Source organism: Theropithecus gelada, chromosome 7a (assembly GCF_003255815.1).
Source record: "Theropithecus gelada isolate Dixy chromosome 7a, Tgel_1.0, whole genome shotgun sequence".
NCBI lineage: Eukaryota > Metazoa > Chordata > Mammalia > Primates > Cercopithecidae > Theropithecus > Theropithecus gelada.
Genome location: NC_037674.1, coordinates 34,379,648 through 34,403,907, shown reverse-complemented (window position 1 = coordinate 34,403,907; position 24,260 = coordinate 34,379,648). Strand labels below are relative to the sequence as shown.

Genomic DNA, 24,260 nt, shown 5'->3' with positions numbered 1-24,260 from the left:
GCTGAGATCCGGCCACTACGCTCCAGCCTGGGGGACAGAGCGAGACTCCGTCTCAAAAAAAAAAAAAAAAAAAAAATGAATACACTATGTTTATGATTGTTAACTATCCTTTCTCAAATCCACAGCATTTTTTCTAGTTTCAAAGTGTTATATTTGTGTAATCATTATGCAAGACAATATTCACAAATATTACAAAACAAGAAGTTCTGTTTCAGAATGAGTCCATTTATTTAACTACTCTTAACACATCACTTTAATTCACTGTTTATCTAAACAAAACAGGTTGCTGATCATTTTAAGAATGACATAGTCTACATTCCCAAAAACCCTTTCCCTTCCTCTATTTGTGTTCCCAACAGTTTAAAAAAGCAAAGTCTTGATATTGTTTCCTAGACATTCAACATATCACTTGCAGATGTAGTATTATGATTTGTTCCAACATTTACTCACTACATTCCTATAGCTTTACAGTGTAGACCATTTGCTTTGCTTTACAGTGTAGACCATTTGCTTTATGATTAATCATAAGTAGCCTTACCTGTACCTCTCTCTCTCTCTCTTTTTTTTTTTTTCTTTTGAGACAGAGACTCGCTCTGTCTCCCAGGCTGGAGTGCAGTGGTGCGATCTCAGCTCACTGCAACCTCTGTCTCCCGAGTTCAAGCAATTCTCTTGCCTCAGTCTCCTGAGTAGACGGGATTACAGGCGCCCGCCACCACACCCAGCTAATTTTTGTATTTTTAGTAGAGACAGTGTTTCGCCAGGTTGGCCAGAGTGGGTTCGAACTCCTGACCTCTGGTGATTCACCCGCCTTGGCCTCCCCACAAGTGCTGGGATTACAGGCGTGAGCCACCGTGCCTGGTCTTTTTTTTTTTTTTTTTTTTTTTTTTTTTTAAGAGACAGGTTCTCACTATGTAGTCCAGACAGGAGTACAAGGATTATTCACAGGTGTGATAACAGCACACTGCAACCTTGAACTCCTGAGCTCAAGCAATCCCCCTGCCTCAGCAGCCTCCCAAGTAGCGGGAAATACATGTTCATACTACCAAACCAGGCCTTACGTATCCTCTCAATACATCTTATTAATAAGATAGCAAAACTTTTAAATAATAGCATTTCAAGTACAGTTCTTTTATCACTTCATCAAGACCATAAACCTTTCAAAAGCAAGGAGAGACATATTCTTATTGCACAAGTATTGTTGTTATACATATAAATGTACTTACGAAACAGCAAACTATTCATTTGGATCCAGGTATCACAATTTATAGCCAATAGAAATTATTCCCATTTTACAAGTGTGAAGAATGTAAGGACAGAAAGACTAAATAACTTACCCAAAGTCATTAAGCTAATTAGTGAAAGCTGGGAGGTCAACTCAAATCTATCCAATTCCAAAGCTAGCGCTCTACTACACCATACTGTCTCCCCCAGTTCATTCTGGATGAAAAAGGTTTAAGAACCACATGTTTCACAAGTGAACTAAAGCATACAGGAAATGTTTTTTAAAAGCATGGGCGAGTTGGGGAGAGAATACAGACACTCCTTCAGGAAAAGAAGCCCAAAACAAAGTCATCAAAATGTCTCTAACAGAACATAATACAATTTAAATTTCCTACCTTCATTCTCATTAATACACCCCTAATGAGGTGTGTAAATTGATGCAGCCCCTTGGAGAGAAACTTAATAGTATTTATTTGAAAGTTTATCCCTCTGACATAGCAATCGCATTTCTAGGAAGTTATACTATACATAAACTCAACCATAAACAACTTAAATGTCCATCAACAGAAGACTGATTTAATATACAATGGACTTTATGGAAGTATTAAAAACCAATGAGCTTGATTTGTATGTGCTAATAAGCAAAAATCAAGATATACTGTTAAATTTAAAAACAAAAAGCAAGAAGTAGAATATGTTTGATTTCCCAGTTTTAAAAGGTAAGACATATACATACCTATAGGTACAAAGAAAATTGCTAAAAGCTTTTATAGAACAGTTGGTACCTCTGATATATTAAGATTAGTAAGCTGTGCGAAGAAGCTTTTAAATTCTCATTTTATATTACTCTGCACACTCTGAATGTTTTAGAATGTAACAAATGAGTCTAAAACATTTATTAGGACATTTTGAAAGGAATGAACTTACCCATGAACTGCTTCAGTATATTATTTTTAAAGGATAGGGCAGAAAATTACACATATTGAATTTCAAATAAAAGATGATCAATTAAAAATGAATACCATCAAGTATTACAAAATAGGCCATGCATCACAGTGGTACTCATACAAAGAATGGGCCCATTGGTCAACGCTTTGTAAAAACTGTTTCTAAATCTATTTTCCAATTTACACTTTAAATTTTAAGTTGCATTACTGAGAAGGTAAATAATATATTACCAGTTTCACTGTACACATTCTGGGTTGATCCCAGCCGTGTCTGCAGGATGCAGATTTTTTTAAATGACTGGAGTAGAAGAAAAAATCCAAGAAGATATATAACTGAAAATTACCCCTTGCCAGGTAATCAGACCAAAACACAAATTTCCTTGCTCACTTTCTGGTTCATTTCTGGCATGAATTTTTGGTGTTTATCAGCCAAGTGTTTATGAAGCTTCAATTTCATTATTAGCTTATGATCTAACAAAATAGTAAATATGTTACACAGCCTTAGGGTATTTATCATTTCTTATGCTATCTAATGAATTTCAATTTCTTTAGAAAAGCATGCCTGGTTCTATTTTATTTTATTTTTATAGAAACCAGGTATCACTATGTTGCCCAGGCTGGTCTCAAACTCATGGCCTCAAGCAATCCTCCTGTCTTGGCCTCCCAAAGTGCTGCGATTACAGGAGTGAGCCATCATGCCCAACCGTGGTTATATTTTAATTGCCTGCATCAAATGAATATAAAAACCCTTTTATAACTCCCAAAGCTTGCTGTGAGGAAATTTTGTCTTATGCCTCAGTTAACTGCTTGAGAATTCTTAAAATTTACTTTACTGTGCCTAGAAATACTACTCAACTTTCACATTTCTTCAGCTATCCTAAAGAACAAATCTAAATTCCTTAAGACTTCCATTCAATCCACCTCAATTTCATAATATTAACATGGGAAAAAACATAACCTACTCTTAAGCCAAGTAAATACTAAAAATTTAAGAACTGGGATTAATTACAGGTTATTTCATAAAGGAGTATAAAATATTTCATTGATATGCCTCTAGATTTTGTGTCCATTAAGTTTATACTTACAAGGGGGTGGCATGTAATGTCGACATGATGAGAGAGAGGGCTGTGGAGGGGGCTGGGGCTGGGGCTGCGCAACCATGCTTGATCCATAGCCATCCATTGATGATAAAGGTTGACTTGGTGCAGCAGCAGCCTGATGGCCAAAGATTGCGGCTCGGGAGGAAGAAACAGGGCAGCAGGGGTCAAATGCAGATGCTCCATGAAAACTGCCACTTCCATGACTTCTGATACCACTGTTGCTCAGGTCTACTGGCAATGCCTGCTATATAAAAAGAAAGTGTATTTTATCTTTCTAAAGTTTGGTCAAATGTTTCATGTTATATTATAAAAGTATTCCTAACACAAACGAAAAAATATAATCTTTAAATTAGTTTGAAAACAGTAAGATTCTTAGTGTGAAAAACTAGTGAGCACCAACAAAATACTTGGTTATCTTGTATTTATCAAGTGTATCTTAGATTGTGAAAATTGTAGTGGTTTTATAGTTAAACCAATTTTTAAAAATCAAGCATAAGATTTTATCACAAGATGAACAAAAGCTTAATAAAGTCTTTTTGTCTTATAACAAATACATCTTAGAAACTTTAAAATCATACTTCCATATTCTCCTTTATCCCAACATTATGACTAGTACTTTAGGATTCCTTGAGAAATCTATCTCTAGTACTATCACACTAGAGAAAATAGTAAGGTTCTAGGAAAAATCTTGTCTGCTCCAAGTTCCAAACTGTACAAAGTAAGAATTCAACTAAAACTCTAATAAACAAACCTACATTATTCAAAATAACAATGGACATAAGATTTTTCAGACTAAATTATGAATTACCTTTGCCACTTAAAGCTTTCAATTGTTCAAAAAAATAAGAATAAAAAAAGTTAAACCACTGCTTCCTTTTATAGACACATTTATTGCATTTTATAGGCACATTCAGTGCTTTGCAGATGTTCAGGGTTTTTTGTTTTGTTTGAACAAACTGAAGGTTTGTGGCAACACTGTGTCAAGCAAATCTATCAGTTATTTTTCCAACAGCATGTGGAAATTCTGTGTCTATCACATTTTGGTAATTCTCATAATATTTATATTTTTCTCATTATTTTATCTGTTATGGTGATAGTCATTGATGTTACTATGATCATTGCTTTGGGCACCAAGAACTGTGCCCATATAAGACAACAAATTTAACAGATAAACATGTGTGTCCTGACCAGATGTTTCCCCGTTACCCTCCTCTCCTCTCTTCGGGCCTCCCTATTCCCTGAGACACAACAACACTGAAATTAGCCCAATTAATGGTCTCTAAGTATTCAAGTGAAAGGAAGATTTGCACATATCTCATTTTAAATCAAAACAGACAAATGATCAAGCTTAGTGAGGAAGGCATGTCAAAAGCCGAGATAGGCCAAAAGCTAGGCCTCTTGCACCAGTTAGCCAAGTAATGAATGCAAAGGAAAAATGCTTGAAAGAAACTGAAAGTACTCCAGTGAACACACAAATGATAACAAAGTGAAACAGCCTTATTGCTGATCTAAAGAAAGCTTTAGTGATCTAGATGGAAGATCAAACCAGCTACAACATTCTCTTAAGCCAAAGCCTAAACCAGAGCAAGGCCCTAACTCTTCAATTCTATGAAGGCGGAGGGAGGCAACGAGGCTGCAGAAGAAAAGTTTGAAGATAGCAGAGGTCAGTTCATGAAATTGAAGGAAATAAGCTATCTCTATAAGATAAAAGTGCAAGGTGAAGCAGCAAATGCTGATGTAGAAGCTGCAGTAAGTTATCCAGAAAATCTAGCTCAGATCATTTATGGAAAGGGCTACAATGAATAACAGATTTTCCATGTAGACAAAACAGCCTAATATTGGAAGACGTCATCCAGGACTTTCATAGCTAAAGAGAAGTCAATGGCTGGCTTCAAAGTTTCCAAGGACTGGATGATTCCTGTTAGGGTCTAATGTAGTTGATGGACTTAAAATCCAACGCTCATTTACAATTCCAGAATTCCCAGGGCCCTTTAGAGTTAGGCTAAATCTATTCTGCCTGTGCTGCATTAACAAACAACAAAGCCTAGATGACAGTACATCTATTTACGTGGTTTACTGAATACTTTAAGAATACTGTTAAGACCCACTACTAAGAAAAAAAGATTCCTTTCAAAATGTTTCTGCTTGGCAAAAGTGAGACCTTTTCTCAAAAAAGAAAAAAGAAAATTGCTGTTTATTGACAACGCACAGTCACCCAAGAGCTCTGATGATGTATAAGAAGATTAATGTTTTCATAGCTGCTAACACAACATCCAGTCTGCAGACTATGAATCAAGGAGTAATTTCAACTTTCAAGTCTTATTATTAAAGAAATACATTTCATAAGGCTACAGCTGCCATAATAATTCCTCTGATCAATCTGGGCAAAAGTAAATTGAAAACCTTACAGAAAGGAGTCACCATTCTAGATGTCATTAAGAACATTTGTGGTTCATGGAAGGCAGTCAAAATACCAACATTAATAATTTGGAAGAAGTGGATTCCAAGCCTCATGCATACTTGGAGGGGTTCAAGACTTCAGTGGATCTTCGAAGTAACTGCAGATGTTGTGAAGACAGCAAGAAAACTAGAATAAGAAGTTGGACCCTGAAGATGTGACTGAATTGCTGCAACTCACGATAAAAGTTGAATGAGTTGCTTCTGACAGAGAGCAAAGAAAGTAGCTTCTTTCTTTTATTTATTTTATATATATTTTTGGAGACGGTGTCTCACTCTATTGCCCAGGCTGGTGTACAGTAGGGAAATCTTCGCTCACTGCAACCTCCGCCTCCCAGGTTCAGGTGATTATCTGGCCTCAGCCTCGCAAGCAGCTGGGATTACAGGTGCATATCACCACACCCGGCTAATTTTTGTATTTTTAGTACACACAGGGTTTCACCATGTTGGCCAGGCTGGTCTTGAACTGCTGACCTCATGTGAACTACCTGCCTCACCCTCCCAAAGTGACGGGATTACAGAAGTGAGCCACTGCACCCGGTCTCTTTTACTTTTTTTGAGACAAGGTCTCACTGCGTTGCCTACACTGGAGTGCAGTGATACAAACAGAGCTCACTGCAGCCTCCACCTACCCAGCTCAAGCAATCCTCCCAACTTCAGCCTCCCAAGTAGTTGGGACCACAGGCGCATGCCACTGCACCCAGCTAATTTTTAAATTTTTTGTAGAGACAGAGTCTTGCCATGTTGCCCAGACTGGTCTTTAACTCCTCCCACCTCAGCCCCACAAAGTGTTGGGAACAAACGCATGAGCCACCATGTCTGGCTGGAAGTGGTTTTTTTTCTTTTTTTTTTTTTTCTTTTTAACAAAAAAATTGCAGGCCCCCAGAGACAGCATTTTAAAAAATAAAAAGAAAAGAAAAAACCTACAGCAAAAGTGGTTTTTTGAGATAGAATCTACTCCTGGTAAAGATACTGGGAACAAGACGGAAATGACAGCAAAAGATTTAGAATATCACACAAACTTAACGTATTACATTAGTACATCACATAAACTTAAAGCAGTTGCAGAGTTTAAAAGGATTGATTCCAATTCTGAAAGAAGTTCTACGGGTAAAATGCCATTAAACAGCATCATGTGCTACAGAGAAATCTTTCACGAAAGGAAGAGTCAATCAATGCAGCAAACTTCACTGTTATCTTACTTCAAGAAATTGCCGCCGGGCGCGGTGGCTCAAGCCTGTAATCCCAGCACTTTGGGAGGCTGAGGCGGGCGGATCACGAGGTCAGGAGATCAAGACCATCCTGGCTAACACGGTGAAACCCCGTCTCTACTAAAAAATACAAAAAACTAGCCGGGCGAGGTGGCGGGCGCCTGTAGTCCCAGCTACTCGGGAGCCTGAGGCAGGAGAATGGCGTAAACCCGGAAGGCGGAGCTTGCAGTGAGCTGAGATCCGGCCACTGCACTCCAGCCTGGGCGACAGAGCGACACTCCGTCTCAAAAAAAAAAAAAACAAAAAAAAAAACAAAAAAAAGAAATTGCCACAGCCCCCCAATCTTTAGGTGCCACCACTCTCATCAGTCATAGCCATCAACATTAAGGCAAGACCCTCCATCAGCAAAAAGTTTACAATTTGCTGAAGTCTCAGAGGATTGTTGGCATTTTTAAAAAATGTATTAGCAATAAAGTATTTTTAAATTGAATTATTTTTAAACTGAAATATGTACAATAAGGTATTCTTAAACTGAAGTATTTTTAAATTGAAATATGTACATTTTTTAAACATAATGCCACTGTGAGGTGGACTTAGTACACTGTAAACATTAAATTTTACATGTACTGGGAAACCAAAAAATACTTGCTTTACTGCAGCATTCACTTTATTGTATTTATTGTGGTTGTCTGGAACCAAACCTGCAGTATCTCCAAGGTATGTTTGTATTAGGCATATGATTTTAGAGAAAGCCCACTAAGTTGGGAAATAAACCAGAGGGTAGATTCCATTTCCACTCATCAAGTAATATTTTCCTCCAGAAGTTTTTTATTATTATGATTATTTTTTTTTTTTGAGACAGGATCTCTGTTACCCAGGCTGGAGGGCAATGGCGCAATCTTGGCTCACTGCAACCTCCACCTCCTAGGCTCAAGCAATTCTCCTACCTCAGTCACCCACAAGAAGCTAGGACTAAAGGCAAGAGACCTCACGCCCAGCTAATTTTTGGTTTTTTGTTTCATTTTGTTAGAGATGGGGTTTCACCATGTTGCACAGGGTGTTCTCGAACTCCTGTGGTCAAGCGATCCACTCGTCTCAGCCTCCCAAGGTGCTAGGATTACAGGCATAAGCCACTGCGCACTGCCTTCCAAAAGCATTTGGAAAAATCCTAAGTAAAACGCTTTCGCTTCTAATCTAGAACAAAGGCAAGAATCACTTCTTTGTTGTTTTTTTTTTTTTTTTTTGAGATGGAGTCTTGCTCTGTCACCCAGGCTGGAGTGCAGTCGCTCGATCTTGGCTCACTGCAAGCTCTGCCTCCCGGGTTCACACCATTCTCCTGCCTCAGCCTCCCGGTGCCCGCCACCATGCCCAGCTAATTTTTTTGTATTTTTAGTACAGACGGGGTTTCACCGTGTTAGCCAGGATGGTCTCGACCTCCTGACCTTGTGATCCGCCTGCCTCAGCCTCCCAAAGTGCTGGGATTACAGGCATGAGCCACCGCACCCGGCCACTTCTTCGTATTCTTAAATACAAACCTACTGCTTAGGTTCATTGGAACCATACTTTTCAAAATGTGATTAAAGATCATAAAGATCTGATGTTATATACGCATTATACACAGGAACTGTTCAATACTGGAAGCTGAGGGGCTCGAGATGATAAAACCTAGGGTAATGCATTTATCAAAGGCCCAAGTCACCCAGCTGTCCTCAGAGGAACCACAGTAGTCTTTTTAGTTTCAGTGAGCTCTAGGTTCAGGGGGAATAATAGAAACAAAAGGAACTCTGGGTGCTGAAAGGAAAGGGGAGTGATGATACAGAAGCTGGGAAAGAGAAAAGGAGGAGCTCCTTTTTTTTGTATTATTTATCTACAATCAAGTATATATCTGTTCTCCTTCAGTTGAATTAGCAAATGCAATGTATGTCTTCAATTCAGGTAAATAAGGTTTAAGAATAATGTTTTAAGAGTGAATTTAGGTTATGGTTCCAATCCTTTCCCTACTATTTAGACTAAAATTAAAATTAGATGTGGACTACAATATCAACATCTTATGAAGGTGACATTTCATCTTATCTTCATCTCCAGTCAGTGATTAAGAACATTCCCAGAGTAAAGTAATTCCTAGAAGAAACTGAGGGTTAACATTAACGAATAAAGGGAAAAAAACAGTAATGAGAACCCTCTTCTTCACAATTCCAACAGTTCATTCAACTCTTATTCTCGAAAGACAATCAAGGGTAAGCAAGATGAGTATAGTGATGGGACATAATAATTGGCTTACGTAGATTATAAATGACGCATCCCACTAATAAACTACTAGGCACGGTGGTACATGCCTGTAGTCCCAGCTAATTGGAAGTCTGGGGCAGGAGGATTACTTGAGCCCAGGAATTTTAGGACAGCCTGAGACACAAGGCAAGACCCTCTCTTAAAAACAAAAAACAAAACAAAACAAAAAGCAGGAGGTGGGGTGGGGTGGGGTGAGGTTGGGGGGTGGAGGGGTGTGTGGCAGGGGTGGGTAGGGATGAAAGCCATATCATATCAAAGAAAGCAGTGAGGATTATCTACATGACTACTGCATCTTCTCGGTCTGTAGGTCTAATTTTTCTTTGACTATGCACAATCTGGCACTCAATCATAAGATATCTACAAAATCACAAATCTCAGGTTTTGTTTGCTTCTTCTGCTCCTCTACTTTCTGCTGTGCCCAAATAGGTCTAAAGTGAAGACTATATGAGGTTATTTTATGAGCATGTGATTAATTTTAAAGTCCTACAAACATTGATATGAGTCTGTTGTCTTCAAAAATCTCACTATCTTTACCTTCAAACCCATTATCACCACCGAATGCCTGGGATCCTGCTGATTCTTCTCAACTTTTGTTTGCAGTCCAAATACTTCTACTAATACTTATAGATGGGTAAATGGGTTATATTTACTTTACACCAAACAGAACTGTAAAAGAGATCCTACCTATAATTAACTCAAGCTGAAATAAAACATTGTATACATAATTGATGTCTCAAACTAGCTGTATTATTTTATTAATAACAAAATATTCTGCAAATGTGACTTTTGGCAGCTCTTTAATGTAGGAAAAGCTGGTAGACCCACCTCTTCACCATTTTCCTACAATACTTATGAAGCATTTTGTAACCAAATTATAGCAAAAGAAAGTTATACTTTGAAGCAGATCCTTTCCTTCAATCCACTGGAAAATTTTTCTTGATGCTCCCTCATTCCCAAGAGATAGGACAGATCTGGACCATCCGTTAATACCCAGAAATGTTACCAAAACCGAAGTAACATCTAAAATCTCTTTAATTATATTTTCTACTCAATTCAAACTTCCTCTTGATAATAGCAGCTATATTTTTAAAGAGAATACCTATCCTTTTTTTTTTTTTTTTTTTTTTTTGACGGAGTTTTTTTTTTTCGCCCAGGCTGGAGTGCAATGGTGTGATCTCAGTTCACTGCAACCTCCACCTCCCAGGTTCAAGCGATTCTCCTGCCTCAGCCTCCCGAATACCTGGGATTACAGGCATGTGCCACCACGCCCGGCTAATTTTTGTATTTTTAGTAGACATGGGGTTTCACCATGTTGGTCAGACTGCTCTCGAACTCCTGATCTCGTGATCCACCCACTTTGGCCTCCCAGAGTGCTGGGATTACAGGCATGAGCCACTGCACCCAGCCCTTATTAATTATTTTTAATCTGTCAGACCCAGAAGACATACCATCAAAATTTTAAAAGATGAGGCAAGTACTTTAGGAAAGGTCAGGTGACATAGAAAAGCAGTAGCTTGGCCGGGCACGGTGGCTTAATGCCTGTAATCCTAGGCAAGAAGAGTGAGATTCCGTTTCAAAAAAACAAAAACAAAACAAAAAACAACAACTTCGCAGTCTTGCTCTGTTGCCCAGGCTGGAGTGCAGTGGCATGATCTTGGCTCACTGCAACCTCTACCTCTAAGGTTAAAGTGATTCTCCTGCCTCAGCCTTCCAAGTAGCTAGGACTACAGGTACACGCCACCACACCCAGTTAATTTTTGTATTTTTAGTAGAAATGGGGTTTCACCATGTTGGCCAGGCTGGTCTTGAACTCCTGACCTCAGGTGATCCACTTGCCTTGGCCTCCCAAAGTGCTGGGATTACAGGCGTGAGCCACCATGCTGGCCTCTTTGACTTTTTTTGCAGCACTTTTTTCCTGGAATATTATATGTCAAAATTACAACTTTTCTCTGAAATTACATTTTTTGTTTTGTTTTGTTATTTATTTGTTTTTTGTTTTTTTTTTTTTTTTGATGGGATCTCACTCTGTCGCCCAGGATGGAGTGCAATGGTGTGATCTTGGCTCACTGCAACCTCCATCTCCCGGGTTCAAGCGATTCTCCTTCCTCAGCCTCCCGATTTGCAACACCCACACTTGTATTACAATCGTACATGGAAGTGACATAACAAAAGTTAAAGGAGCATGGAACATTTGACTTCTTTTACTCCATGTGATCGCCAATACTAACTTAATATTATTTGACATTTTGCGAACTCACTAATAATACCAACTAATTTAATTATAATTTTTTGCTGACATTTTGATTCTCCATAAACTGAAAACCTCATCTGCTCCTGAGAAAACATGCTACAGGTCTGCATGTGAGAAGGCTGTTTATTTCTAGATGAGTGAAGGTTATAGTGAACTCTAGAGTAGGAGGTAAAAGGGGAAAAACTGGGAGAATTTTCCAATTTTTCATGAATTAGCCTAACACTAGAGTTTCAACAATTTGTTTAAAATAAGATCCCAAAGATCAGATTCAACTGTATTTAACTAAAAACATCAAAAACCATTCCAGAATTTTAAAAAAATAGTGATTTTTAGATTATGTATCAGTTTTGATTACCTACATCCTTGGTCCGTTCAATTAGTTGTAATAATTCAGTCCATCTGAAAATCCCAGAGACTTAATTAAAAAGAAATCACAGACCACAAAATTAGGCCATTTTTGAATGTAAGAATGTGACAAATTCAGTGTATAAAATCTATCCCTAGGGGTTTTTTCTCCTCCTGAAGCCACCACAACTAAAAAAGAAAGGTGGGTTGGTTTTAACTCAAGTAATTACTACCTCATGCTGGGTTTTCCAGTCATCTAAAACAGGAAGAAGGGGAAGGGAAAGAAGAAAGGAAAGGGAGGGAATGAAGGGGAAGAGGAAAGGGAAGAGAGGGAAGTAAGGAGAGAAAGAGAGGGAAGGAAGGAGGGAAAGAGAGAAAGGAAACAGAGGAAGAAGGGGAAGGAGTTAAAAAAAAAAGAGGAACGGAGGGAGGGAGGGAAGAAAGCAGGGAGAGAAATGCAGGGAGGGAAGAGAGACAGGAATGAGGGAAGAGGGAGAGAGAGAAAAGGGAGAAGGAGAGAGAAAGAGAAATGGGAGGCCAGAGGGAGAGACAAGGGAGGCAGGAAAGAAAGACTGACTCAAATTCCACATACCTGTTCATGATAGCTGGTACCAGAACTACTATTTGCTCCACAAGGTGCTTGTACTTGTGGAGGTCTTTCCACAGGGCAAGCAGGATCACTAAAGGAGGGAGAAACTGGGACAGCTGGGTGGGGAGTATGGTGGTGGTGGTGATGATGTTGAAAATGGTGACCATGCTGCTGAAAGCAACTTGTATGAGGATGTCCTAATGCATGGTGGTTCTGTGACGACCCTCCACATGGTGAGTGCTGGGGACAGCAGGAAGGTAACCTTGGCATTGCAGGAGGGCCAGTTTCCGTTACAGCACTAGATGTAGTTCTCCTTGAGTCATCTTGAAACAGAAAAAAATGCACAGAATAATCAAATCATGAAATATTACTGTGTAAAAAAATAAGTATGGGGTATAAATAATTAATAAATGTTTAAAGAAATGTTTAGTAAATTCAAATCTCCGTAAATAATGTGATAGTGCCACATTCTTTTTTTTTTTTGAGACGGAGTCTCGCTCTTGTTGCCCAGGTTGGAGTGCAATGGTGCCATCTCGGCTCAGCAAAACCTCCGCCTGGGTTAAAGCGATTCTCCTCCCTCAGCCTCCTGAGTAGCTGGAATTACAGGCATACGCCTCCAGGTCTGGCTAATTTTGTATTTTTAGTACAGATGGGGTTTCTCCATGTTGGTCAGGCCAGTCTTGAACTCCCAACCTCAGGTGATCCACCTGCCTTGGCCTCCCAAAGTGCTGGGATTACAGGCATGAGCCACCACGCCCAGCCCATAGTGCCACATTCTTAACATATACATCATATGATTTTAGGTAGTGGTCTTCATTGGGATTTTCCTGAAACTAAATTTTTCAGGAGGCTCATATTTACTGTGATGTGTAAGTATGGCAATAGATCATGTTTTCCTAGGGCGTAACAAATGATTTCTTACAAGTAAAATTGCATTTTAAAAGTTTAAAAATACCACGAGTCCTTCCACTATATGCTACAAAGCAAATGCTCTTCCCCTGAGCTCCATGAACCCCTAACATCATAAATCATTCCTAAATAATGCAGACAGCCATGTACTTCTTAAAATCTCACCTTCTTAAGACACAGCCACCCAAGTCAGAGTGTACCTGGCTGAGTCTCTCTATCCGCCAACCTTTTTTTTTTTTTTTTTTTTTTAAAGACTGGGTCTCACTCTGTCACCCAGGCTGGAGTACAGTGGCTCAATCTTAGCTCACTGCAACCTCCACCTCCCAGGCTCAACAGGTTCTCCTGCCTCAGCCTCCTAAGTAGCTGGGGCCATAGCCACAAAGCACCATGCCCAGCTAATTTTTGTATTTTTTTGTAGAGATGAGATTTTGCCACACTGCCCAGGCTGGCCTCGAGCTCCTTCCTGAGCTCAGGTGATCAGCCCACCGTGGCATCCCAAAGTGCTTAGATTACAGGCGTAAGCCACCATGTCTGGACCAGATCCTTTTTCTTTCCTTTTGATGCTATACAATAGAATATAAGAAATGATCAGACTCTAACACTTGGAAAATAAAATGTGCTTTATAATAATCTAGTGACTTAGTGTCACATCGTGGGGAAAGAAGCATGGAGTCAAATGAATCTGGGTTCTCATCTGGGACCTTTCTTTAGCAATGTGACCTTAGAAAAGTTATTTAATCTCCTTTTCATCTATAAAATGTGGTAATAAAATTGCCTTGCACGGTTGTTAGAAGATACACGTCTTGATATAAAACACGAGTCCTGATTATGCTCTCTGCCACATGCCCAGTTATTTTGAAGGTATGTTCTTCTATGACAGAAGAACTGCAAAAGTATCCCCTGTAAGTCTGTGTCAGTGTTTCAAACTCATTTAAAACCCAGAAACTTTTCCTCAAACTAAATATTATATGGAAACTATATAAAAGAGATTTAAAAAAACTGAAGCCTCTGATTAAATTATAAGAGTGAAGAGCCTAAAGCCAAATCCTTGCCCTGCTGCCACCCTTAAACCCCTACTCTGATTCTGAGGCATCTCCTCAGAATCCTCAGAATTCTGGAACATTACTGTCCTAGCCTTGATTTTGGAGTACCCAAGAGTAGGGATACCTTGCTCCTATGTGGCTCAAAGTACCTAGCTAATCTCTTCTGAACCAATATATCAATTAGGAATCTTCTGCTTATTTACAAATAAAATAAAAATCCAACCAAAACAGCTTAAACAATAAAGGGAATTATGGGCTCACATAAATGAACCCGGGTAGGGGGGTGCTTCAGATTGCTTGATAAGATTCCAGCAAATTTCCCTAAAATTCTCCTGGCTCTGCCCTCTGTTACATGTCCTATCCTGCCTTTCCTGATTCTCATCTCTTCAAGGTCTGTGCTCTAACCTCTGTTACCCAGTAGCTCTAATCTTAATTTCTGTATATTCGTTTTTTCCAAGTTCCTATGGTAAGTCTGGCCTATGGGGGCTAATCTCCCAACCCTTTTGTAAAGGTTCTTAACCTGGGAACTCGAATTCACGGGTCTGTGAACTTGGACGGAAGAAAAATACAAACTGTCACTAACCTCTAACTGCCCTGAGAATTATGTTAAATATTGCAATTTGTAATAATAACAAAGACAACAAATTATCTACTTTATAAAACAAATAATAGCAGTTCCAAAGTCAGTTCTATAATTACGTTACTTTCATTCACTTGTATTCCAAATGTGTTGAATAACCTGGACAGTGTTAAAACTAGCCTATCAGGAACTGACCGTGATCAACAGTGTCTTAGGGCTATGCTGAACCCAACATTAAGTAACTGTTTCCTATAAATTACAATATGTATAGCAATTATTCATTATTACAGTAGCTTTACTTGCTACAGCATTTTCAGGGTTTTATCTTAGTCCCTATGTAAAAGTGTTATACAAGTCAATATCATTTATTGTGTATTACATCAGGAAAAAAGGTTGAAAACCTTTGAGACACTAAGCTCACTCACTGGGATACACTAAATTACCTTCATGGTTCCTTCCAACTCTGACACTGTAATTTTACAAACCAAGTTACCTGAGGATTACGTGTGACTCAAAAAGTCAGGGTATGAGTTTATAACCATCACTAAAGTGATGGATATGACACACATCTGTTCAGAAATAGCTTGTCATCTTTTACCTTTGAGCATTTTGAATATAAAAATCAGATTGAGAGAAGAGGAAGCACAATGACTATAATGTATTTAAGGCTGAACACATACTTAAGGTGTAAAATCATTAACAGTATGGCTTCAAAAAAAAGACTGACCTTTTAGCTTTACTTCCTAGGCAACAGATTTGGCTTCCAATTAAATAGTCTATTTTCCTATAGTCCAGAACCTCTTTGTTTCTCAAATAGGCTTGCATCCGAAAGTAAAGACAACCAATTAGCTTCTCATTCAAGAGTTACTACCCAAATAAAATTGCCATAAATTAGAGGTAAAATACAAAGACATACGATTCAGTAAATAAAACACTTCCTTTTCTATTATAATAAACCCATAGAGGGCCCACTAAAAATGAGACAATCATGAACCTGCATCAGGGAAATTAACTCCACAGCCCAGTGACAATAATTTAGTTAAAGTGCCTCCTAGGAGTGCCTTCAGTAACTCCAGCAGGATTACCAAGATGCAGGCATGACTTTAATCATTCATTCAACAGTCTTACACACAATAAAGTCGTGGTAAAAGATCTACAAAAGGGGCCGGACTTGGTGGCTCATGTCTGTAATCCCACCACTTTGTGAGGCAGAGGCGGGCGGATCACGACATCAGGAGATTGAGACCATCCTGGCTAACACGGTGAAACCCCATCTCTACTAAAAATACAAAAATTAGTCGGGCATGGTGGCGGGCACCTGTAATCCCAGCCACTCGGGAGGCTGAGGCAGGAGAATGGTGTGAACCCGGGAGGCAGAGTTTGCAGTGAGCCGAGATGGCGCCACTGCCCTCCAGCCTGGGTGACACAGCGAGACTCCGTCTCAAAAAACAAACAAACAAGCAAACAAACAAACAAAAAGATCTACAAAAGGCACTGGATAATACAACGGTGAAAATGAAAAGTCCTGGCCTTTAACATAACTTACAGTAAGGTCTGCCTTTGCTGTTTTTATCTTTAGCAACCAGAAACTTGCTTGCACAATGTAGGTGGCTCAATAAGCGCTTTCTATATTTAAGTTAAATTCACAAGGGAAAAGCAGCATGCAATCATGTAGCTAAGTACCAAGAAGAGAAACACTTGCTCTTTGGCCCTTAAGGAGCTCATCATCAAGCATGGAGACAATTTAGGATACAAATCAACCAATATTAGAACAGAAGCACTGGGTTCTAGCATAGCATAAAGCAATGCTGCCCCCAATATCTGGCAATGCCTGGAGACATTTTTGGTTGTCACAATCGGAGGGGAGGTGATGTTACTAGAATTTAGAGGCTAGAAACCAAGGATGCTGCTAAATATCCTATAATGCACAGTCCTTCCCCACCTCCCACTGTAAGAACTATCTGGCCCAAAGTCAATAATAGTGCCAAGGTTGAGAAATCTTGGCATAAAGGCGAAAAGGAGAGGTGCCACGCCAGATTGCCTAGGTTTGAATTCTTGCTCCACTATCATATAATCTTGGATATGTTATTTCACCTGTAGAATGAGAAGAGTAATAAAAAATCTCCCTCATTGGTTACTGCAAAACTCAGTTATTATAGGTAAATCCACTGGCCAACATTATAGGCTCAACAAATGTTACCTATTGTTATCCACTAGAGTGTAAGCTCTGTTAGAACAAAAATTTATCTGTTTTGTTCCCACTACCTAGAACAGTGCTTGACATATAGTGTGCAATCAATAAATATGTGTTAAACAAATGAATATATAGGATATCATGTATGCATAACACAAGGACCACATGGAGAGGTCAGGCAGATAATGAGCTGTTTGTGGCACATTGAGTTTGAACTGACTGCAGAATGGTCCAGGACAGATGTCCGAGAAGCAACTGGATATGAAAGTCTAAAATGGCCAGGCATGGTGGCTCACGCTTGTAATCCCAGCACTTCGGAAAGCTGAGTCAAGTGAATTGCTTGAGTCCAGGAGTTCAAGACCAGCCTGGGCAACATGGCAAAACTCTATCTCTACAAAAAATACATAAATTGACCAGGTGTGGTGAAGTGTAGTCTACTTGTGGGGCTACTTGTGGGGCTGATGCAGGAGGATCACTTGAGCCTGGAAAGTGGAGGCTGCAGTGAGCCTGTACTCCAGCCTACGTGACAAAGCAAGACCCTGTCTCGAATGAAAAAAAAAAAAAAAAAAAAAAAAAGACGTTTAAAACAAATACAGTGGTCAAAAACACAGAAGAGAGAGTCATCAGCATACTAGTGATAGGTGACAACACTTACAGTAATGAAATGGGCTAGTGAGAAGGATGAGAACACAGTCCTGGGAAGAAAACGAATTATGAAAAGGAGACTATTGTTAGATTTTATAAGATCATGTTTATTCATTATGAAAGGAGTCAGAAGCCAATTAGAGGAAAGAGTTTAGTGTGACAAAAATACACTTAAATGTACATAGACATAACACAAGTGTACATGCGCATGTACTAAGGAAATGAAACCAGAGAAGATGCTGAAGACACAGGGAAGGTATCAGTTGAAGCAAGGTTAAGGACAAAGGAAAGGATAAGAGGTAGAGCACAGATAAAGGAACTGGAAGGGACAGGAAAGAGTTAGGAGACTGGGAATTAGTAGAGGAGGTCAGGTAGAGAGCCACAAAAGTTTATATGGAGGCACTGGAAGTTGCAGGAGTTCATGCTTAAGAACTTCCATGTATTCATTTTTTAAAATTTCCCCTGGGGAATGAAAACCTTGAGGAAAAGGAGAGTGTTTTGAAATAGGCACTTAGTGGAAGGAAAGGGAACTGATCAAGATATCTGATTAAGATTTCCTATAGAAAGCCCAGGATTAGAAACCATAAATTTATGGAGGAACTTGGATAAGTGTGAAGCTAGATGGCTTGAATGTGAGGGTTGGAAATATTCAAAGAGGTACAAGATAAGAACAGGTGGTGGAGAAAATAGTTGAACTAATGTTCCATAGTGACCTTAAGAGAGGCCCATTTAGGACTGTAGCCAAGATGCTCAGAAATTAAATCTGATTTGTAAATGAATGCGGATTTACATATAAAAGTTTTCGGACTATTCTGAAATAAAGTTGGGACTGTATCACATAAAATGTATATAAGAATAATGCTACAGATAGACCAAGTGTGGTAGCTCACACCTGTAATCCCAGCACTTCTGGAGGCTGAGGCAGGTGGATCGTTCGAGCCCAGGAGACTGAGGCCAGTGTGGGCAACATGGCAACATGGCAAAACCTCCCATCTCTACAAAATTACAAAAATTAGCCGGGCGTGGTGGTGCATGCCTGTGGTCCCCCAGCTAGTCAGGAGGATCACTTGAGCCTGGGAGGCGGAGACTGCAGTGAGCCAAGATTGCACCACTGCACACGGACCTGGGCAACAGAGTCAGGCCCTGTCTCACAGAAAAAAAAAAAAAAAAGAATAATGCTACATAAAGCTATAACAGGAGACAGGCGTCAATGAGAAGTCAAATCCCTGCCTCAAAGATTATTACAGTTTTGTCAAGGTACTTAACTTCTCAGGTTTCCTCATGTCTGAAATGGTAAGAGAAATGCCAACATCAATAACTTTTTTACTTTTTGAAACAGGGTCTTGCTCTGTCAGCCGGGCTGGAGTGCAGTGGTGCCATCGAGGATCACTGCAGCCTCGACTTCTCAGGATCACATGATATACTCCTGACTCAGTCTCTGAGTAGCTGGGACTACAGGTGTGTGTCACCACGCCTCGCTAATTTCTGCAATTTTCTTTTTTTGTTTGTTTGTTTGCTTTTGTTTTCTTTTTTTCAAAGGAGACAAGGTTTCACCATGTTGTGTAGGCTGGTCTCAAACTCCTGGGCTCAAGTGATCCGCCTGCCCTGGCCTCCCAAAGAGCTGGGATTACAGGTGGGAGTCTCACCACGTCAAGGATTTTTTTTTTTTTTAAGAGTTAAAATATATACAATATCATATAAGATACCCAAGTAACAAGCTAAGTGAAGAGTATGTACTCAACAAATGAAATAAAAGCCCATTTCATTTCTGCCTACATTTTTTCAGAGAACGTACTTAAAAGACACCCCTACTGGGCACAGAGGTTCACACCTCTAGTCCTAGCTACTTGGGAGGCTGAGGGAGGAGGATCACCTGAGCCTGGAACTTCAAGACTAGCCTGGGCCAAAAAAACAAAAAAGACACTCCTGGGAAATCTCTTTGAGAATGTTTCTTAGTTCTGCCCTCAGTTTTCCAGAGGAGAGAGTACTTCCTGATCCAGCCACATGTAGTTTTCTAATCTGTTAGATGTAAATTACATGAATATTAAAAGAATTAAATGAGACACTATTAAAAGCAAAAAGTGATAGAAAATATAAGATGGTTTCATTATTAATGGTGATTTAGTCAATCCACAAGCTACAGGGTCTACAGTGTCCCTAGTGGTAAGCAGTTAGCAAGTTCCTATCCCTGTACCATTATCCAAAAATGAAACAAAGCTAGTTTAAGTCTCAGTTAAACAAATGATACGAGAGAGAGCCAGAGATATCATTGCTAATTGAAACATAAGAACTATCTTGAGATAAGAGCTAAATCTGTAAAGAAAACTCCGGAATAAATATTTGTAACCCTGGATTAGGCAATGGTTTCTTAGATATGACACCAAAAGAAACAACAATAACCAAAAAACCCCAGAAAATGGACATCATCAAAATTTTAAAAACTCCCATGCTCATTCTCAATTATTTTGGGAAGATACCTAAGGAGTGGACTTAGTGCATCCAACGGTAACTCCATTTAACTTTCTGAGGAACCATCAAAGTGTTTTCCTCAGCAGTTGCACCATTTTGCATTCCTACCAGCAATTCACAAGGGTTCCAATTTCTCTGCGTCCTTGCCAAGACTGGTGATTTTGTATTTTTGTTTGTGTTGTAATTAGAGACACACTAGTGGGGTGCAAAGTGGTATCTCATTGGGGTTTTCATTTGCATTTCCCTAACGATTAGTGATGTTGAGCACCTTGTGCTTCTCGGTCATTTGTATAACTTCTTCAGAAATATCTATTCAAATCCTGCCTCATTTTAAAATTGGGTTGTCTTTCTGTTAGGTTGGGGCTTTTTGTTTGTTTTTACTTTTTTATTTTTTAAATATAAATAGAGATAGGGTTTCACCATGTTGGCCAGGCTGGTCTCGAACTCCTGTCCTCAAGTGATCCTCCTGCCTCAACCTCCCAAATACTGGAATTACAAGCATGAGCCACCACACCCAACCTGTTGGGCTGTTTTAAGAGTGCTTTGTAGATTCTGGTTTCTAAAGTGCTTATCAGATATAGGATTTGCAATATTTTTCTTTCCCCCATTCTGTAGGCTGTCTTTCACTATCTTGATAGCGTCCTTTAATGCACGAAAGTTTTAAATTTTGATGAAGTTCAACTTATCTACTTTTGGTTTTGTTGCTCATGCTTTTGGTGTCAGCCACTTACTTCTCCCCAAGCTCTCTTATTTGAGGTATAATACTCTGGTCACATATAGCATACAAACTCAAATATGAAATCAGCCTAATTATAGTAAAGACTATCTTGATAACATACGAAGTTTACTATAACGTAAGAATACCCGCTTATTAACATAGCTAAAATCTTAGACTTAAAAACAATAATATTTTCCCTAACAAAAGTAATGACAAAAAGTCTCCCCTACCCCACTTTTTTTACATACCTCCTATAGAAGTGCCAGTGGTACTATTGCTTGTAAGAGTAGCTGAAGTCTCTGACACTGTGGAAGGTTGGCTACTGGTGACAGCTGAAGCAGTATCAGAGGCCTGCTCAGAGGTAGATGGATTTGAATTGTTAATGGAAGCGCTAGTAGCTTGTGATTCCATTCTTGCAGAAGTGGTTGGTACTACAGTAGGTTCTACAAAATACAAAACGTCAACTTAGCATTTCAAAACAAATTAGATAAAGGGTTATATTTTAATCTAAGCTAATGTGTTTATAATTACTAAATAACAAAACTTTAAAAATACAAGCTCTCTAATAACATACGGTAAAGAAAGCTTTCATAAAGCTAAACTGCAATATCAAACTGACATGTTAACAAAATATGACCACATTTTTAAAAATTCAACACTGATATGCATATTTCAATAATTTAGGTAATTTAATAGTTTTTCAGGTAGCTTCTAAATAAGTTGTCTGATCTATAACAAAGAAGAGTAAAAGGAAAGTAAAAGTTTCTTGCTATGCACATACACATGATCACAAGCTGTCAGAATAGTGTTACAAACCATAATGTGTCTGGCACAATATGGATTCTAGGGTAAGACTGCCTGGATAGCAATATTGATTTCACCACTGACAGTATGAATATAAATAAGTTACTTAACCATTCTCTATTTCCTCATCTGTAGAACTGGGAAAGTATCAGAATTTCTTAATAGAACTGTCATTAGGATGAACTGAGATCACATACTTTGTATGATGCTTTACAGACAGCAATCACTTAACATTAGCTATGATTTCTAATATCTGTTTTAATCTTCTTTCCATGCCTTTTATATGTTTTCCAAAGAAAATTTTGTAAATACTAATATTCACCAGTGCTTTCTAATAAAAATTAACATTTTTCCATCAGAAAGTAAAAGAAATTTCAGGTAGACTTCAACTTACAAGTAAGTTTCAAAGAACTAAATTTAAAATGGTTGCTTAAAGTTGAGAACAATGGGAATAAATCCATCCAAAGCATAGTCACAACAATTAAACCTGAAAATAAGGGAGTCTCTTAATGTGCTATGGAATGAGAAGGTTGACTTTCTATACAATACAGTATGGTAAGCTAATTCCTTAGGCACAAATAGTAACTGTGAGTCTATATGGGACACTTTGAATGAGGGTGTGTCCAAATGTATATGCAAATTGCTTGTACATAAAAAAGGGGAAAAAGAACTTCTGTTTATTTGTAAATAGTTTAACTAGTGTTTCTCAACCTTGGCAATACTAACATTTTGGGCTAGACAATATTTTGTTCGTTGGCGAGGAGATGTGCACTGTGAACTATACAATGTTTAGCGACAACCATGGTCTCTATCCATCAGATGTCAGTAGCAACCTCCCCTAACTGTGAAAACCAAAAATGTCTCCAGACACTGCCAAATATCACTTGGGGGAGAAAACTGCCCCTATTTGAGAACCACTGGTCTGATGTACTTAGTTTTGGATTTATTTTTAATAAGAGAGAAGAAGCCTTCCACTGAGAAAAACTAGTGGGGGAAAGGGAGCATCTACTGATCACTGGAATACTTTTAACCCAGCAAAGTGTAAATTCTGGTTGAACTTACTGTAATGTGGAAAAGGCTACTCTATCACCTTCTCCTACTTACCGGCTAGCAGGTGTCACATTGGAACACAAACAGAAAGTTTCCAAAATAGTCACCCTATATTTAATTAACTCTCATCATTAATCCCTATTACATTAACCACTGTCTTACAGATAATTTATGGTGTTTCAAAACAAAAACGAAGAGACTGTTGAATGAAAGGCAAACAGTTGTTTATCTCTTCATAAACAACTGAGTACTGATACTCTGAAAGTTAAGACCACCAAAACTGCAAATAGCCCATAGAAGAGCTGATTGCATATGGCCTCCAACTCTTTCGACCTACCTGATATATTCTTTGCCCAATTTATAGCTAACTCCCAAACCTAACAAACTCATATATGGCTTATCGTTTTCCTTTTGGGAAATTATGATTGACCATTTCCTAAGATATAACTAATAATACCTCAAGATGATTCTTAATATGCGGGCAAATTCGCATATGTATTCATTCATATATTCATAAATCCCACCACTTTTCCTAACGTCTGTATTCCAACTCTGGTTTTGTTTCCTCAGTTACTTGGGTACAGCTGTAAGCCAAAATACAATACAAAAAATGAGCAGCACAAAAAGGTATCAATAATATTGAAGGATAACATAACCTTTAAAAGTAAAATTAGACATTTCAAATAGCCAGTATTAGTCATTTAAAATTCAGTTATACTGCTTTTGTGTTTATATTTAAAAAGTGCTGCTTCTACTTTTTCATGGCAAGTTAAAGACAATCATATTACAAATCAAACTAAACTAGTTTGAGCTAACCTCAAACTACCATTTGTAAAAATATTTTTTCCTGAGAAAATAGCTAGCAAGTATTGAAACAATAACCACAAAGAATTTTATGTAAATTTACAAGCGTAGGATATTATATCAATTAAAAACTTGAGATTTAAAAATCTGACAATTTCCCTGTAGTTTAATAATACATTACCAGTAAGCAGAAGGGGTTTCTAGCATATTAAAAGATTTCCTTTTATCAAACTCCTTTTATAATTTTCTACTGTTACTACTTCAATTTACCATCTTCATCAACGGTAAGGTCCACAACTTCTGCTGCATTCTGCCTCAAGGGCTGTATAACAGTAGAAATCCTACTGCGGTTCCGTGGCTCCTGTGGCCGACTTGCATGAGAACTTGAACCCTGGCTCCAGTGAGATCTGGAGTGTCCAAGGGTTGAACGAGACCTTAAATGACATCAATATTAAGTTAGTAAATATAAATAAAGAATTATTAGTCACCACAAAAACCCATAAGCCTTTCTTACTAAATGTTACATTTTTCATACAAAATTTCTCCAGAGAAATAATCGTAATAGAATTAAAAATCATGACTAGCACAATGTCTGGCACTCAGTAAACTTTGCTGAATGAATCACCGACTAATT

At 38.6% G+C, this 24,260-nt stretch overlaps 1 protein-coding gene across 6 annotated transcripts in view; it reads right to left on the bottom strand.

The window, feature by feature from the left end:
- RNF111 (ring finger protein 111) overlaps positions 1–24,260 on the bottom strand; it is a 115,518-nt gene that overhangs the window by 18,399 nt on the left and 72,859 nt on the right. For 5 of the 6 annotated variants that reach the window (XM_025390559.1, XM_025390560.1, XM_025390562.1 and 2 more), the window contains 4 exons: positions 23,897–24,060; positions 21,217–21,411; positions 12,414–12,733; positions 3,254–3,512 (listed from right to left, as the gene is read on the bottom strand). In XM_025390559.1, coding sequence (XP_025246344.1) covers positions 3,254–3,512; positions 12,414–12,733; positions 21,217–21,411; positions 23,897–24,060 — 938 coding nt within the window. The remainder of the gene's footprint in view (positions 1–3,253; positions 3,513–12,413; positions 12,734–21,216; positions 21,412–23,896; positions 24,061–24,260) is intronic. The other variant, XM_025390563.1, reaches the window with a different exon arrangement.